This window comes from Perca flavescens, chromosome 5 (assembly GCF_004354835.1).
Source record: "Perca flavescens isolate YP-PL-M2 chromosome 5, PFLA_1.0, whole genome shotgun sequence".
Lineage (NCBI taxonomy): Eukaryota > Metazoa > Chordata > Actinopteri > Perciformes > Percidae > Perca > Perca flavescens.
The window spans coordinates 38414297-38434296 of NC_041335.1; the positions used below are offsets into that span (position 1 = coordinate 38414297).

The window sequence follows — 20000 nt, forward strand, 5'->3', positions numbered from 1 at the left end:
TGCTGTGTGGACTATAGCCAGACCTTCCTCCACAGCGCTTTTGAGGAAGGTCTGGCAATACGAGACTATAGGCTTCTACTGGAGCAGAAACTTTCGTTTCACAATCTCGCAGCTCGTGGTCAGTCGGCCTCGGATGGTTTAGACACTACAGCGGATTATCAAAATCTTTACGGAGAAAATAAATTGGATTTTTACTTCCGGAACCTACACTGTTGAGCTCTGTAGAGGCTGATTTAATTCATTTCTGACATTATTGTAAACTTTCCTATTGTACTTTTGATTGGCTAAATCATTAGTCTGGCTATCAGCAGACCAAGCTCAATTTCTACTGCACAAGAGGCAGGATCAACGGGCATAGTTCAAATGACTCTGGAGGCGATTGGACAGTCCTTCAACCAATCAGAGCAACGATCAGGGTGATGTACTTTGCAGAGCGACGCGAAAACTCCAGGCAGGAAACGTGTAAACAAACGTGTTGGTTTGTAGCATTGAGCTTGGTCTAGCTTTCCTTCGCTTCTCTATCGTCATCGTGTTAAACCTGGCCAATAGCGCACCAGGTGGATAAGCCAGTTTGTGATTGGTTCCCACAGATTTTGTATAACAGAAGCAGGATAGATAAACGTACAGGTTTCCAGCCTGAGCTGCAGGGAGGAATCAAACCCCCGGCAGATCGGGATGGGGTTACCCAGTCTATATAAATCATGGCTGCACACTCCTGACTTCACAACAGATTCTCACCAAGGGGGGTAAGCTTCGCTTCAGAACTCAAACCTCCTATGGCGCCATTTTGATGCTACAAAGAGATCTCCTCCCGTTAGCATCCCATTGACTCCCATTAATTTTGGCGTAACTTTGACAGAGAATAACTTTACATCTGAAGCGTTTAAAGACTCTATTTGTCTGTTGTTTATTTCTAAAGAAACACGACAATGTATAAAAGGCTCCATTACCTTGTAGCTCACGTTATGGCTCCGTAGCAGAACGCTTTTATAACAATAGGCTAACGATTGGGTCATAACCACGAGACTTACTGTCACACAGTAGAGGAATTACCGTATAGTACAGGAGAAGCTCACAGGCAGTTTGGACTTCCATTATCTGTTTAGGTTTAATTACTAATGTTAACTAGCATGTTAGTGATCAGTAATTACTAATGTTAACTAGCATGTTAGTGATCAGTAATTACTAATGTTAACTAGCATGTTAGTGATCAGTAATTACTAATATTAACTAGCATGTTAGTTATCAGTAATTACTAATGTTAACTAGCATGTTAGTGATCAGTAATTACTAATGTTAACTAGCATGTTAGTGATCAGTAATTAGCCTGTGCTTATGTTATCTCCTTACATATACCTACACTCTCCGTCTCTGTGAGATTGGGAATGATTGAGATTTCTCTCTCACAGCTACCAGAAGACTTCACACTTTCAGACACGTTGCTCACGTCACATTTACTTCGTCTCTGTCAGTTGGAGGCTGCTCAGTAAAGCAAGAGATCACCGGAAAAGTGACTTCTAATAGCCTTCACTGGTCTCCGTCCAGAGCAAAGGGCTCTGTTGGTCCATTTTATATATGTCAATGATTGTCGCTCTCATCTCGTTAAATACAGACGCTTGGTCAGGTGATCTTTGTCGTTGTTATTGACACTAAAAGTCTCCTTTATCGTCACGTAACACGCTTTATCCAAACACGCCAGTCAGGACTTTTGAGGCTGTTAAGTTAAGGAAAAGGTCAGTGGGTGGGCTTACGTTTCCGTGACTCGCGGGAAGAATGGGACGGTTAACCCTTGTGCTGTCTTCGTTTTTTGTCACTTTTTACCATGTTTTTGTAGATTTTTCTCGGTACTTTATTGATGTTTTCGTCCATGTTTTTCGCTGCGTTTCTGAAGCTTTTTGTTGAATTTTTGACAGTTTTTTTCAACGTTCTTTTGTCATTTTTCTTTACCTTTGACCTGCAACTTTTTTTGTTTTTCTGGGTCAAAATTCCAACGTTTTGGTCATATTTTTCGACACATTTGTCACTTTAAAAAAAAAAAGTTTCTGTCAGTATTTTTCTGCACTTTTTTTTTTGTTTTTAAAGCTTTTCCGATGTTTTTGTCACTATTTTCGGTGCTTTTTTGACACTTTTTTTCCCTACGTTTTTCAACGTTCTGTTATAAATTTTTCTTTACATGCTATAACATTGAATAAAATGCCCAAATTCAATGAAAGTAGTGAACTGATCATGTATTTAACTTGTGGAGAGCGTCGTAGGGAACCATCCACGTTATTTTCTTTAACAATTTAAGTTGAAAGAAACCCAAATTTCTGAAAATGGGTCAAATTGGACCCGAGGACAACAGGATGGTTAAAGACACACGCGGGACACGAACCCCTGGTCTCCTGGGTGAAAGTCCTGTGTTGTCTGACCCATCCCCTCTCCCCCCCAACCAACCTCCCTTACATACTACTCTCTAAACCCTGTTTAGCTGCAGCTCTCCCAGGTAAAACCAGCTTCTTCCAGCTGAGACTCTTGGCCAAGGTTAAGCCTTTCCTGCTACGCAAAGACTTTGAAAGAGTCATACATGCATTCATTATGTCCCGCTTAGACTACTGTAACTCTTTGTACGTTGGATTGGATCAGTCATCCCCATTCCTGTTTGTTTCAGGATGATTTAAAATTGTATTAATTATCTTTAAGATCTTAAATGGGTTGTCGCCTTCTTACTTATCGGAGCTCTTACATGTCCACACGCCTGTCAGAGCACTGAGGTCGTCCAATCAGATTCTCCTCGATGTGCCCAGACCCAGGTTAAAAACCAAAGGTGACCGAGCCTTTTCAGTGGCTACTCCTACCCTCTGGAATAGTCTACCTAGTCATATAAGAACAGCTCGTTGAAACGTTCAAGTCCATGCTTAAGACCCACTATTATTCATTGGCTTTCAATTCAAGGTGAACTTTGATATCTTGACCTTATTCTTTTTCTACTGTTAGTTATTTTGTATTGTACAGTACAGGCCAAAAGTTTGGACACACCTTCTCATTCAATGTGTTTCCTTTTTATTTTCATGACTATTTACATTGTAGATTCTCACTGAAGGCATCAAAACTATGAATGAACACATATGGAATTATGTACTTAACAAAAAAGTGTGAAATAACTGAAAACATGTCTTATATTTTAGATTCTTCAAAGTAGCCACCTTTTGCTTTTTTATTAATAAGGGAAATAATTCCACTAATTAACCCTGACAAGGCACACCTGTGAAGGTAAAACCATTTCAGGTGACTACCTCATGAAGCTCATTGAGAGAACACCAAGGGTTTGCTGAGTTATCAAAAAAAGCAAAGGGTGGCTACTTTGAAGAATCTAAAATATAAGACATGTTTTCAGTTATTTCACACTTTTTTGTTAAGTACATAATTCCATATGTGTTCATTCATAGTTTTGATGCCTTCAGTGAGAATCTACAATGTAAATAGTCATGAAAATAAAAAGGAAACGCATTGAATGAGAAGGTGTGTCCAAACTTTTGGCCTGTACTGTATATTGTGCTTTGTTTGTGTTTATCTCTTTGCTTTTTGGAGCTTGTTAAGCACTTCGGTCAACTATGGTTGTTTTTAAAACGTGCTATATAAATAAAATTGAACTGAACTACCACACTGAAGGATGCCTTTCTTTCGTCGACATTGTCCAAAACATCCGTATTTTACGATTTCGGAGTGAGAACGGGTTGCATGTCCCTCACGCTGGAGGAAGGTTTCTAAAATGTACATATGTTTGTCTCAGTGGAGGCCCGGAGGAAAGCTAAGAACAGACGAGCCAAACCCCAACGTAAAGCCAAACGGGTCAGCGACGATGATGACGAGGATGACGAAGAGGAGGACGAGGACCAGTCACCGAGGAAGAGAGGACGGAAGAAGAAAGCGAAGCCTCGCGACGACGAAGACGAAGAGGAAGAGGAAGAGGAAGACAACCGAAATGTGAAAAGAAAAAGTTCCAAAGCCTCCCGGAAGAAAGCGAAGGATGAGAGCGACGAGGAGAGCGAAGACGAACAAGAGAAGAAGAAAAAGGGAGCCTCCAAAAAGGACAAAGAGGAGAGGAATAAGGAGAAGGGGAAAGGTAAAGGGAAACAAGGGAAGGATGTAGGAGCTGAGGACAAGAAGAAGAAGAAGAATAGGAAGTTGAGCAGGTGCAGTATTCTCTGACTTACCTGCACACTCCACACACCTGTCCACACCTGTCCATCTACACACCTCTACACACATACACACACACACACACACACCTCTACACACCTCTACACACCTGTCCACACCTCTACACACATACACACACACACACACCTCTACACACCTGTCCACACCTGTCCACACCTCTACACACACACACACACACACACACACACACACCTCTACACACCTGTCCACACCTGTCCACACCTCTACACACATACACACAAACACACCTCTACACACCTGTCCACACCTCTATACACCTTTACACACCTCTACACACCTTCACACACACCTTTACACACACACACACACACACACACACACACACACACACACACACCTCTACACACCTCTATACACCTCTACACACCTCCACACACTTCCACACACTTCCACACACCTCCACACACCTCCACACACTTCCACACACCTCCACACACCTCCACACACCTCCACACACCTCCACACACATCTACACACCTCCACACACCTCTAAACACCTCTACACACCTCCACACACCTCCACACACCTCTACACACCTCTACACACCTCCACACACCTCTACACACCTCTACACACCTCCACACACCTCCACACACCTTTACACACCTCCACACACCTCCACACACCTCCACACACCTCCATACACCTCTACACACCTCTACACACCTCCACACACCTCTAAACACCTCTACACACCTCCACACACCTCCACACACCTTTACACACCTCCACACACCTCCATACACCTTTACACACCTCCACACACCTCTACACACCTCCACACACCTCCACACACCTCCACACACCTCTACACACCTCCACACACCTCCACACACCCACACACCTCCACACCCTACACACCTCCACACACCTCTACACACCTCCACACACCTTTACACACCTCCACACACCTTTACACACCTCCACACACCACCTACACACCTCCACACACCTCCACACACCTCCACACACCTCTACACACCTCTACACACCCTCCACACACCTCTACACACCTCTACACACCCTCCACACACCTCTACACACCTCTACACACCTACACACCTACACCTCCACACACCTCTACACACCTCCACACACCTCTACACACCTCCACACACCTCTACACACCTCTACACACCTCTACACACCTCTACACACACACACCTCTACACACCTCCACACACCTCTACACACCTCCACACACCTCTACACACCTCCACACACCTCTATACACCTCCACACACCTCTACACACATCCACACACCTCTACACACCTCTACACACCTACACACCTCCACACACCTCTACACACCTCTACACACCACTACACACCTCCATACACCTCCACACACCTCTACACACCTCTACACACCTACACACCTCCACACACCTCTACACACCTCTACACACCACCTCCACACACCTCTACACACCTCCACACACCTCCACACACCTCTACACACCTACACACCTCCACACACCTCTACACACCTCTACACACCCTACACACACCCACACACCTCCACACACCTCCACACCTCTACACACCACACACCTCTACACACCTACACACCTCCATACACCTCCACACACCTCTACACACCTCTACACACCTACACACCTCCACACACCTCTACACACCTCCACACACCTCCACACACCTACACACCTCCACACACCTCTACACACCTCTACACACCTCTACACACCTCTACACACCTCCACACACCTCCACACACCTCACACACCTCCACACACCCCACACACCTCCACACACCTCTACACACCTCTACACACCTCCACACACCTACACACCTCCTATACACCTCCACACACCTCTACACACCTCTACACACCTCTACACACCTCTACACACCTCACACACCTCTATACACCTCTACACACCTCCACACACCTCCACACACCTCCACACACCTCCACACACCTCTACACACCTCTACACACCACCACACACCTCTACACACCTCTATACACCTCTATACACCTCTACACACCTCTACATACCTCCACACACCTCTACACACCTCTATACACCTCTACACACCTCTACATACCTCTACACACCTCTATACACCTCTATATACCTCTACACACCTCTAAACACCTCTACATACCTCCACATACCTCTACACACCTCTATACACCTCTACACACCTCTACATACCTCCACATACCTCTACACACCTCTATACACCTCTACATACCTCCACATACCTCTACACACCTCTACACACCACCACACACCTCCACATACCTCTAGACACCTCTATACACATCTACACACCTCTACACACCTCCACATACCTCTACACACCTCTACACACCTCTACACACCTCTACACACCTCCACACACCTCTACACACCTCCACACACCTCTACACACCTCTACATACCTCCACACACCTCTACACACCTCTACACACCACCACACACCTACACACCTCTATACACCTCTACACACCTCTACACACCTCTATACACCTCTACACACCTCTACACACCTCTACACACCTCTACACACCTCTACACACCTACACACCTCTATACACCTCTACACACCTCTACACACCTCTACACACCTCTACACACCTCTATACACCTCTACACACCACCACACACCTACACACCTCTATACACCTCCACATACCTCTACACACCTCTATACACCTCTACACACCTCCACACACCTCCACACACCTCCACACACCTCTACATACCTCCACATACCTCTACACACCTCTACACACCACCACACACCTACACACCTCTATACACCTCTACACACCTCTACACACCTCTACACACCTCTACATACCTCCACATACCTCTACACACCTCTATACACCTCTACACACCTCCACACACCTCTACACACCTCCACACACCTCTACATACCTCCACATACCTCTACACACCTCTACACACCACCACACACCTACACTCTATACACCTCTACACACCTCTACACACCTCTACACACCTCTATACACCTCGACACACCTCTACACACCTCTACACACCTCTACACACCTCTATACACCTCTACACACCTACACACCTCTATACACCTCTACACACCTCTACACACCTCTACACACCACCACACACCTACACACCTCTACACCTCTACACACCTCTACACACCACCACACACCTACACACCTCTACACCTCTATACACCTCTACACACCTCTACACCTCTACACACCTCTACACACCTACACACCTCTATACACCTCTACACACCTCTACACACCTCTATACACCTCCACACACCTCTACACACTCTACACACCTTCACGAAGAAGTACTCAAATCCTTTAATACTGCAGTAAAAGTACTAATACCACACACACGTTATAATACTCTGTTACAAGTTATAGTCCTGCAGTGAAAATGTTACTTCAGTAAAAGTCTGTAAGTATCATCAGGAAAATGTAGTTAAAGGGATATTTCACCGCTGGAAAGACGAATATGTATTAAATTGGATCATTTATGTAGTAGAAATGTGATTTTTTTTTTTTTAGAAGTTGGTGCCAGCGTAGGTATATGTAAGGAGATAACACAGGACTTTTACGTGGGAGATCGGGGTTCGCGTCCCGTGTTTGGCGATTTTCAGCCTTTGTTTTTTTTTGTTACGATTTTCAGCCTTTGTGTTTTTGTTTTGTTAAGCCTTTTATTAGCGTGTTTTCGTGGCTATGTGCCGTGTTTTTGTGACTGTCTTGTGTTAATAAAGCCTTTCCCTGCATTGTTTTCCCAAACCCAACCAGTTTTGTTTTGTTTTTGTGTGACGCTGTTCTCGCGATAACACACAACGTGGAGACGCGAGCCGCGTGCATATAAAACGCACCGGTCTCCCTTACTTCAACTGGAGCGCTCCACGTATGTAATGCACGAAGAATTTTACTTTGGCGTACACATTGCACGTTTTTTCAAAGTGTAAACCCGTGTTATTTGTACGCTTTTGAGTGAGACCGGGTTGGACCACAACATATGCTTCCCATTTAAATACATTAGTTTACTAGATTTCGTGCCGGCCACCACGAAATGCACGACAAAAACGTCCCCGTGAACACGAGTCAATAGATTCAAAATACGTTTCCCATTTCACGAACTGCCGTGAGACCGGGCTGAAAAATGACATTATATAAAAACAACATACAAAACAGACACTAATGCCGCGTTCTATTTACCTGGGAACTCGTTTTTAACGAGGTCAAAGTCGGAAACGTGCGACCTGACCTCGTAGTTACGAGCTCGTCTCTAGCTCAACATCACAGTACCCCCCCCCCCGTATCAACAGTTGTGAAAGCTGCAGTAACATAAAGTTATTATAAGCACTTCTGTCTGTTGTTCACACACAGCCATGTGCACAAAAAGCACCGTAATGCGTTGTTATCAACTGGTATTGCTAACAATAGCTAATTGGGCTAGATCTAACGAAAACAATGAAAATCAGACTTTTAAATACAGTACAGGCCAAAGGTTTGGACACACCTTCTCATTCAATGCGTTCCCTTTTTATTTTCATGACTATTTACATTGTAGATTCTCACTGAAGGCATCAAAACTATGAATGAACACATATGGAATTATGTACTTAACAAAAAAGTGTGAAATAACTGAAAACATGTCTTATATTTTAGATTCTTTAAAGTAGCCACCCTTTGCTTTTTTTATTAATAAGGGAAATAATTCCACTAATGAACCCTGACAAAGCACACCTGTGAAGGTAAAACCATTTCAGGTGACTACCTCATGAAGCTCATTGAGAGAACACCAAGGGTTTGCAGAGTTATCAAAAAAAGCAAAGGGTGGCTACTTTGAAGAATCTAAAATATAAGACATGTTTTCAGTTATTTCACACTTTTTTGTTAAGTACATAATTCCATATGTGTTCATTCATAGTTTTGATGCCTTCAGTGAGAATCTACAATGTAAATAGACATGAAAATAAAAAGGAAACACATTGAATGAGAAGGTGTGTCCAAACCTTTGGCCTGTACTGTAGAACGCAACTCGGTTATGACGTCATAACCAGTTGTGGCTTCCCAGTTCCCGAGGTAAATAGGCCGCGGCATTAGTGCAACCCTTTAGAACCAGGCGCCCGGCACACAGACCATTTTTTCCACCATTAAACTAGCAAAAGTGGATTCAAACATGCCCTAAACACGCCTGCACCAGGCGCTACACATCGTGCGCTCAGATCGTTAAAATAGGACCCTTATAGTTTGTGAAAGCTGCAGCACGTGACAGCTCTTTCCCTTCATCAGTTCTTTCGAGGAGGAGGAGGAGGAGGAGGAGAAATCGGACGAAGAATCGCTGTCGGAGGGAGAGATGGCAGCCCTCAAGGAAGAGGTAGAGGAGAAGAAGAAACTGATCGCTACGTTAAGGAACAAACCGTGGCGCATGAAGAGGAGACTCACACTTCTCAAGTAACAAACTAAAACTGCTGCTGCCTTCTGGTCCGTGTAACGCTTATCAGTTAAATTTTTTAAGCACAAACAGACATTTGGAAAAACAGAAAAATGGGTTCCAATATCACAATTATTATTTTTTTTTTTCCCGCCTTGGCAAATTAAAAAATTGGATCTTTAAACTGTTTTTCCAATTTTCTGTTTTTTATTTAGAGGATCAGAAATTGACAAAATTACAAAATTGCGTCTGAGCTCCGATTATTTAATACTGCCATGGTATTCGCTCCCTCGTTCCACCTAGCTACACCATCAGTTGCAAGCACCTGTGTAGCCCGGTTGGACCATCCTGATCTGGCGAGCTCCAGTTTTCTCCTCCCAGATCAGTCGGGCATCTCGAGATAGAGAAAATTTGGATCCGTTCGCCAAACAACCGATCAATCAGCGTTGGTGTTGAGGCGGGTTTAGGTGGTGATAGACAGATGGTTTATCCAATCAGCTAACCAGTATTTTCAGACAGCGTTAGCCCTAATTCTGTTATCTGCTCGCTAATGCTTTTTCCTCTTGGATCCTTCTTTTGGAGTATGGACCAGGAACCTGAAATGGGGCCTTTTATTCTTTTATTTCTAAATTTTCGTTACACAAACGTAAAATCTCCTTTACCGACATGTTGCTAGCTTGCTGAGCTAACGAGCTATGCTTTGCCTGCAGCAGGAGCAGCAGGAGGTAGCCTGGCTCGTGGTTGTATTTTCATACGCTTCTCTGATCTGATTGGTTGATTTGGCCCATTTATCACCAACTATAGGTGGTAGATAGACGGATGGTTTATCCAATCAGCTAACCAGCATTTTCGCCCCCTTCCCAAAAGTTCTCAAACGGAAAGTTCCCAGATGGATATGCCGAGCTAATGAGAAGCGATCCATCTGGTGGAGTCAGGTTAGCACCTCTGACACCAAAGTCGGTCAAAATATAAAAAGTCACACGGCTTTCTGGGATTCTGATGTCCCTGCTTGTTTATAAATTCACAGTAATTTTTGGAATTCACAGCAGTTTCTCAGATGATGTGTCCAATAAATGGCAAGTTTGTATTTTTGTACAAGATCTTAGGGCTGCACAATATGTTTGTTTTTTTATCGTCATATACGTAGCAATTAACCTGACCCCGCCAGAAGGATCGCTTCTCATTAGCTCGGCATATACATCTGGGAACTTTCCGTTGGAGCATTTTTGGGAATGGGCCAAAATCCTGGTTAGCTGATTGGATAAACCATCTGTCTATGACCACCTATAGTTGGTGATAGGCGGGCCAAATCAACCAATCAGATCAGAGAAGCGTATGAAAATACAACCACGAGCCAGGCTACCTCCTGCTGCTGCTGCAGGCAAAGCATAGCTCGTTAGCTCAGCAAGCTAGCAGCATGTCGGTAAAGGAGATTTGTCGTTTGTGTAACGAGAATTTAGGAATTAAAAGAATAAAAGGCCCCATTTCAGGTTCCTGGTCCATATTCCAAAAGAAGGATCCAAGAGGAAAAAGCATTAGTGAGCAGATAACAGAATTAGGGCTACAGCTGTCCGAAAATTCTGGTTAGCTGATTGGATAAACCATCTGTCTATCACCACCTAAACCCGCCTCAAAACCAACGCTGATTGGTCGGTCGTTGGCTCCAAATTTTCTGTATCTCAAGATGCCAGACTGATCTGGGAGGAGAACTGGAGCCCATATCAGGAAAGGCTTTTTTTTTTTGGTCCATATGCTGTTAATGACCTGCATATTCCGCAAAGTAGAGGAAGAGAATATCACGGCAGTATTGAATAATTGGAGCCCAGACGCAATTTTGTAATTTTCTCAATTTTGGATCTTCTGAATAGAAAAATGGAAAAACAGGTTAAAGATCCAATTTTTTTATTTGTCAAGATCGAAAACAATTTAAAATTGGATATTTTAACCCATTTTTCTGTATTTCCAAATGTCAGTTTGTGCTTAGAAAATTGAACTGATAAGCGTTACACGGACCCTTTCTCTTCTAGTTTCTGTTGCTTTTTGTTGCTCGCGGCTGATTTGTTTTTCTGCCGATTGACTTTTTCTTGCGACTGCTTTCCTAAATTCCTCCCATCACTCATGTCATGTGGTCCGAGTACTTTTTCGTTCATTCGATTTTCATTTCATGAACAGGAATTAAAAAACAAAAAAGGAATGGTTATTTGATTTTCGTTTTAAAATACAACATTTGAAATTGAAATACAAGGTTTTTTTTTTTCCTTTTCATGGTCAAAAGGAGAAATTTAAAATATGCTGTGATTTTTATTTTCTATTTCATATAACAAAAATAAAATCACTCGTAAATAGAAATGTAAAAAAGGCTTGTTTTTTTTATATATGTCAATGTTTTTTTCATATTCAGAGACCGGATGTTGTTATTTCCAAGGCAACAGCGCCAGCCTAGCCTACCAGTGTTGCTTTTAGCCCAGGCTAAAATTACTTTTTATTTATTCTTGATAATGCTTGGGGGGAATTTAATAATAAATAAATAAATCACGAGCGCGGGGGATTGCCAGCTCAGCTAGAGCAGGTAACGCCAGCTCTGCAGACGGACCAGAGTCAGTCAGCACCGGGGAGTTAACCGGGGACAGAGGTCACAGGGCTGGTGGCTAGCTGCTAGCTAGCTGCAGCAGCTAATATTACAATATTAGACCAAAGAATTTATAATAAGACCCAGCCCGGAGGTCTGATCCCCATGATCTGATCCCGAACCCCCGGTGACTCTCTGCCAGATCAGCAAGTTTAACGGCAGCAACAGAAAGTTTGCTGGGATAGGTAACGGTGGCGTAACGGTAACGTTACAGCCGTGAACCGAAATTCTGTTTCCTCAGCTGGTTTGACTCTCTTGGGGCGAAGTAGTTTCCGGCGGGTAGAGAGTCAGGGAGAGAGGGTAATAAATAAATGTGACATTATGAAATAAAACTCCCCCCAAGCATTATCAAGAGTACAGGTTTCCAAAGGCAGCACGGTGGCTCAGTGGTTAGCACTTCTGTCTCACAGCAAGAAGGTTCTGGGTTCAAACCCAGGTCATCCCGGGCCTTTCTGCATGGAGTTTTCTCCCTGTGCTTGCGTGGGTTTCCTTTGGGTGCTCCGGTTTCTTCCCACCATAAAAACATGCATGCAACTAGGACTACAGTTGAAAATTAGCTGACTGGCTAACACTGGAGCATTTACAGAAATGTTGATTAATGTGCATTGTCCTAATATAAATAAATAAATCTTCTTCTTCTTCTAATTTTAGCCTGGGCTGAAAGCAACACTGGTAGGCTACGCCATGCTACGCTGGCGCATGGCTCTGCTGGCGCTGTTGCCTTGGAAATGACAACATCCAGACTCTGAATATGAAAAAAAACTTAAAAAACAAGCCTTTTTTACATTTCTATTTCCGAGTGATTTTATTTTTGTTATATGAAATAGAAAATAAAAAATCACAGCATATTTTAAATTTCTCCTTTTGACCATGAAAAGGAAAAAAACGCCTTGTATTTCAATTTCAAAATGTAATTTTAAACGAAAATCAAATAACCATTCGTTTTTTGTTTTTTTTAATACCTGTTTATGAAATGAAAATTGAATGAACGAAAAAGTACACGGACCTCATGTACATGTGATGTTGATCATTCGTTAAAACTTTTTCATCGCTACCTGAGCTGTTTGGTTCTTCTCTTTATTGGTGCTGTGATCTTTGGAAAGTCAAAACTTCTTCTCAGTCATCAAGGCCAGAGTATCCAAGAAGGTGGTTAAATTCAAGGGCAGCTGGGCTTAAAGCTCTATTGTGTCATGTTTTCCACTCGCAGATCAGTCTGGCATCTTGAGATAGAGAAAATTTGGGGCCGTTTGCCAAAACGACCGACCAATCAGCGTTGGGTTTGAGGCGGGTTTAGGCGTAAGTAAGTTCGTAAGTATTCCTTCATTGAAAGAAGAGCAAAAACCGGCACTGGAATCTTTTCTCGGAGGAAAAGATGTTTCGGCTCTTCTCCCGACTGGTTTCGGTCAAGAGTTTTGATCTGATTGATTGATTTGGCCCCGTCTATCACCAACTATAGGTGGTGATAGACGGATGGTTTATCCAATCAGCTAACCAGTATTTTTGCAACAAATTTCTCCAACATTTCTCCAACAGAAAGTTCCCAGATGGATATGCCGAGCAAATGCGAAGCGATCCATCTGGCGGAGTCAGGTTAACAAATATGTACTCATTCATGTGTAATTTTTTTTTTTAAACCTTTATTTATCCAGGTAAACTGTTTGAGAACAACTTCTCATTTACAAACATGACCTGGCCAATGGTAATTACTTCCACCAAGTAATCAAAGTATTCTCGTAAGCGTAGAATCTGCCATTCAGAATCATTCAGAATTAGGGTTGTAAAATTCTGGGAATTTTCAAAGTCGGAAACTTTTCATGGGAATTAACAGGAATTAACAGGAATTAATGGGAATAAATGGGAATTAATAGGATTAAACGGGAATTAATGGCAACAAACGGGAGTTATGGGAATAAACAGGAATTTAATGGGAATAAACGGAAATTAACAGGAATTAATGGGAATAAACTGGATATTTTTAATATTGCTTGTTATAATACTGTGAGTCTATAACAGGGAATTTAAATGTAGTTAAAAAAAACATCTTACAGAATAATCTTGTTTAAAACAACCTGATTTAATGCAACTTCAGTAGAATGTCCTCACTATATTCATCAATGACATGCACGCACACAGTAATCAGCATAGGCTTCTATGAGTTTTTTAACTCATAGAAGCGAACTCATCCGCCCCGGATGTCCTGAAAACAATGATGTCTGTAATTTGATACGAGGCCGGCATTATTAATCCCATTCTCTCAGATAAACTTAATTCTCCATTGAGATACAAAAGCACTCAACATGAAAACACAAGCTTTAGAAAACCTCGAAAATCATTAGGCGCAGATACAAATGTTCATCCACATTCAGTGTTTCCTCTATGTTGATTTGACCAAATCAACATAGAGGAAACACTGACATTCACAGTTTTAATCAGTTGTGCAAATACTCCGGCGACACATGCAGACAGTTGGCAGTTAAACTCAGGTTAACACGTTGCATCCCACACCAAGGTTGGCTTTAGTTCAGCCTGTTAGACACCTTCCTCTCGGTGTGAAGACTGGAATGAACACCGAGCGGATGCCTTGCCAGTTGCAGTGTGGGTTAGTGTGTGTGCCTCTCCGTAGAGATCAGAGTAAGAATGCAACCTGATAGGTGACTTGCTCTAACTTTTTCATGAGCTTGACACTTTTGTTGTGGCTGACTAACCCACTGCTTGCCAAGTCTTCTTCCCGACACTCTAACCGCATGCATTACATCGTCAATCAATAACTCATCCCAAACCGCAATGTCGTTTTTTTCTCTTCTTCCTGTTGCCGCTGACTTATTTATTCACTGGTGTCTAGGTAGATCGTGTTCACTGTATGTCATTGGTGGATGTGTTCTCTGATTGGTCAAACAGGGAGGCCCAGGATTTTGTTGAAAAATTTGAAGGAGCTCTTGGGAAAGGAAAAGGCCGGAAGCTGTTCGCATTCAAAGTAATGATGGCCAAGGTAATCCGCCAGCTTGGTGTCACCAAATGTCGTATGAGTAACACGTCTAGTCATTGCTGCATGTTATAACAACAAATTTATTTCGATTTTTGTGTCATTACACCATTTAGTCCCTGCTGACTTATAATGTGACATAGTGTAAAGAGGCAACACATTCTCACTCTCCCATCGCATAAAATACGGACACTTGGTCATGTGCCTTTGGCGTTAAAAGTCTCCATTAGCATCTGGACTTTTGCCGTCTTTTGGCGTTTTTTATTCACGCTAAAAGTCTCCTTTAGCATCTGGACTTTTACAATCCTTTGGCGTTTGTTATTCATGCGAAAAATCCCTTTTTCCATCGGAACTCTTGGCGGTTTCATTTTTTTTAACACATTTTTTGTCGCCTTTTTCAAGGTTTCTTTGACAATTATTTTTATGTTTTTGTCGCTTTTTATTTAACTATTTTTGGACACTTTTAGTTTTTGTCCCTTTTTTAAATCCATGTTGAAATGTCCCAGCAACTTGATAGTTAGAGATCTCAACCCCCCCCCCCCATGTTGAACCCAAAGGTACGCTCTTGCTCAAAGCTACGACAATCCGAATATCCGATTGCGGTAATACCCATTTCAACCATTTCTTTTTTTCAGAAACTAATCAAGTTCAAACGTGACTTTGAGAACTTCAAAACGGCCTGTATACCCTGGGAGAGGAAGATAAAGGATGTAGAAAGTTGGTACACTCTGACATTATTTGCAACAAATAACGGAGCTGTGACTTTAATGTTTCTTATATCACTACATCTGTAAGTCAAGTTCTCTGTTTTCCTAATCATAGGTCACTTTGGATCATCCGTGGCTTCCTACTTTATTTTCCTGAGGTGGATGTACGGTCTGAACATGGTCCTGTTGGGGCTCATGTTTGGCCTGGTGGTAGTGCCTGAGGTACAGCCTTCAACAGCAGCTACTGCTAGTATCCTATCCTAGCTATGTGGAGCGGTGCTAACGTTAGATAAAACAAAGTGGTGGAACAAGATAGAGAAAGATCAGAGAGAGAGAGAGATGCTAAAGTTAGATAAAACAAAGTGTGGGAGCAAGCTAGAGAAAGGACAGAGAGAGAGAAAGAGAGAGAGAGGTGCTAAAGTAAGATAAAACAAAGAGGTGGAGCGAGCTAGAGAAAGGACAGAGAGAGAGAGAAAGAGAGAGAGAGGTGCTAAAGTAAGATAAAACAAAGAGGTGGAGCGAGCTAGAGAAAGGACAGAGAGAGAGAGGTGCTAACATTAGACTAAACAAGGTGGTGGAGCAAGCTAGAGAAAGAAAAGAGAGAGAGAGAGAAAGAACAGAGAGAGAGAGAGAGAGAGAGAGAGGCGCTAACGTTAGATAAAACAAAGCGGTGGAGCGAGCATAGCCTTATACATGTTCTCGCTCTCCTTTCTCTCTTCTATCCATCCTTTTTAGGTTCTTATGGGTCTTCCCTACGGCTCTATTCCCAGGAAAACGGTGCCTCGAGAGGAGCAGGCCACAGCCATGGACTACTCTGTGCTCAGTGACTTTGAAGTAAGGATCTTAGCTTTGTTTTTCAATTTAATAGTAAAAACTATTGTGCAGTTGTAATCAGTCCTTCCAGAACAATGCAGAGTTTTTTTGTGATTGTTGCGGGGCAAAAAATCCTTGATTATGCGGCACGTTTTCTTTAAAAATGCGATGGAATATGCGAGATATTTATGCAATTTTATGTGATGAAATTGCGGGAACTTGCAAAAACTGCAGTTTGATGAAAAAAGAGAAAAAACAAGTGATGCAGCCCCCCCTGCATAAATATGTGGACTTTGGCTGATTATGCATTGAATTATGCGATCGCATAATCGCATTTTTCTGGAGGGACTGTGTAATACGTGAAGTATAAATCTGTGACTGCGTCCTGAACAGGGATACTTCAAGTACTCCAATTTGTTCTATGGGTACTACAACAACAAACAGCAGATCGGGCTTCTGAAGTTCAGGCTTTTCATGTGCCTTTGGCGTTAAAAGTCTCCTTTAGCATATCGACTTTTGCCGTCCTTTGACGTTTGTTATTCACGCTAAAAGTCTCCTTTACCTTGTGGACTTTTGATGTCCTTTGGCGTTTGTAATTCACGGTAAAAGTGTCCTTTACCATCTGGACTTTTGCCGTCCTTCGGTGTTTTTTATTCACGTTAAAAGTCTCCTTTAGCATAACGACTTTTGCCGTCTTTGGCATTTGTTGTTTACGCTAAAAGTCTCCTTTACCATGTGGACTTTTGCCGTCCTTGCGTTTGTTATTCACGTTAAAAGTCTCCTTTAGCATGTGGACTTTTGCCGTCCTTGCGTTTGTTATTCACGTTAAAAGTCTCCTTTAGCATCTGGACTTTTGCCGTCCTTTGGCGTTTGTTATTCACGTTAAAAGTCTCCTTTACCATCTGGACTTTTGCCGTCCTTTGGTGTTTTTTATTCACGCTAAAAGTCTCCTTTACCATGTGGACTTTTGCCGTCCTTTGACGTTTGTTATTCACGTTAAAAGTCTCCTTTACCATGTGGACTTTTGCCGTCCTTTGGCGTTTGTTATTCACGCTAAAAGTCTCCTTTAGCATATCGACTTTTGCCGTCCTTTGACGTTTATTATTCACGTTAAAAGTCTCCTTTATCGTCTGGACTTTTGCCGTCCTTTGGCGTTTGTCATTTACGCTAAAAGTCTCCTTTAACTTGTGGACTTGTGCCGTCCTTTGGTGTTTTTCAATTTAATAGTAAAAACTATTGTGCATTTGTAATACGTGAAGTATAAATCTGTGACTGCGTCCTGAACAGGGATACTTCAAGTACTCCATTTTGTTCTACGGGTACTACAACAACGAACGGCAGATCGGGCTTCTGAAGTTCAGGCTCCCGCTGTCATACCTGCTGGTGGGCGTTGGCATCTTCGGATACAGCCTGATGGTTGTCATACGAACGTAAGGCGAGACGCACAAACAATCAGACGTACACTTGTGCAGACCGAGACGTTTGCGTGTTTCCATGTTTTTCTTTTTCTCACTCCTAAGGATGGCTCGCAACGCAAACGAAGGAGGGGACGGAGGGGATGAGGGAGACTTCACCTTCAGCTGGAAGATGTTCACTAGCTGGGACTACCTGATAGGAAACTCTGAGACTGCAGACAATAAGTACGCCTCCATCACCACCAGCTTCAAGGTTAGCAGGTGTGCGTACGTATTTGTGTTGGAGTATAGGCATTGTAACCCGGGCTTTAAAAGTCCAATGGCAATTTAAATTTTTTAACATTAATATGAGTTCCTCCCCAGCCTGCCTATGATTCCCCCAGTGGCTAGAAATGGTGATATGTGTAAACCGAGCCCTGGGTATCCTGCTCTGCCTTTGAGAAAATGAAAGCTCAGATGGACCAATCAGGAATCTTCTCTTTATGAGGTCATAAGGAGAAAGGTTACCTCCCCTTTCTCTGCTTTGCCCGCACAGAGAATTTGGCCCCCCCATGAGAGAGAGAGAGAGACATCATGGCTTTCAAACGAGCAAAGTGGCAGTTGGTCAAGACCACCCCCCCCTCTCCAACTTGGCCCCCCTCTCTCCTCCTCAATAGATACAGACACAGAAATGGTACATCCTAAGGAAAGCTCATTGTGGGACTGGCTCTAGTGGCTGTAATTCTGCACCAAGGCTGAATTTCGGGAATGAGACTTCAGATACAGTATTACGGGACCACTAAGGTCTATATAAAAGAGACTTCAGATACAGTATTAGGGGACCACTAAGGTCTATATAAAAGAGACTTCAGATACAGTATTAGGGGACCACTAAGGTCTATATAAAAGAGACTTCAGATACAGTATTAGGGGACCACTAAGGTCTATATAAAAGAGACTTCAGATACAGTATTAGGGGACCACTAAGGTCTATATAAAAGAGACTTCAGATACAGTATTAGGGGACCACTAAGGTCTATATAAAAGAGACTTCAGATACAGTATTAGGGGACCACTAAGGTCTATATAAAAGAGACTTCAGATACAGTATTAGGGGACCACTAAGGTCTATATAAAAGAGACTTCAGATACAGTATTAGGGGACCACTAAGGTCTATATAAAAGAGACTTCAGATACAGTATTAGGGGACCACTAAGGTCTCTATATAAGAGACTTCAGATACAGTATTAGGGGACCACTAAGGTCTATATAAAAGAGACTTCAGATACAGTATTAGGGGACCACTAAGGTCTATATAAAAGAGACTTCAGATACAGTATTAGGGGACCACTAAGGTCTATATAAAAGAGACTTCAGATACAGTATTAGGGGACCACTAAGGTCTCTATATAAGAGACTTCAGATACAGTATTAGGAGACCACTAAGGTCTATATAAAAGAGACTTCAGATACAGTATCAGGGGACCACTAAGGTCTATATAAAAGAGACTTCAGATACAGTATCAGGGGACCACTAAGGTCTATATAAAAGAGACTTCAGATACAGTATTAGGGGACCCCTAAGGTCTATATAAAAGAGACTTCAGATACAGTATTAGGGGACCACTAAGGTCTATATAAAAGAGACTTCAGATACAGTATTAGGGGACCACTAAGGTCTATATAAAAGAGACTTCAGATACAGTATTAGGGGACCACTAAGGTCTATATAAAAGAGACTTCAGATACAGTATTAGGGGACCACTAAGGTCTATATAAAAGAGACTTCAGATACAGTATTAGGGGACCAC

At 42.6% G+C, this 20000-nt stretch overlaps 1 protein-coding gene across 1 annotated transcript in view; it reads left to right on the forward strand.

Moving 5' to 3' along the window:
• tmc2b (transmembrane channel-like 2b) overlaps positions 1–20000 on the forward strand; it is a gene marked incomplete at its 3' end in the record, with an annotated part of 51343 nt that overhangs the window by 9853 nt on the left and 21490 nt on the right. The window contains exons 4-11 of the mRNA XM_028579211.1: positions 2683–2806; positions 3773–4175; positions 9504–9519; positions 9552–9682; positions 15190–15280; positions 16717–16815; positions 18082–18224; positions 18315–18462. Coding sequence (XP_028435012.1) covers positions 2683–2806; positions 3773–4175; positions 9504–9519; positions 9552–9682; positions 15190–15280; positions 16717–16815; positions 18082–18224; positions 18315–18462 — 1155 coding nt within the window. The remainder of the gene's footprint in view (positions 1–2682; positions 2807–3772; positions 4176–9503; positions 9520–9551; positions 9683–15189; positions 15281–16716; positions 16816–18081; positions 18225–18314; positions 18463–20000) is intronic.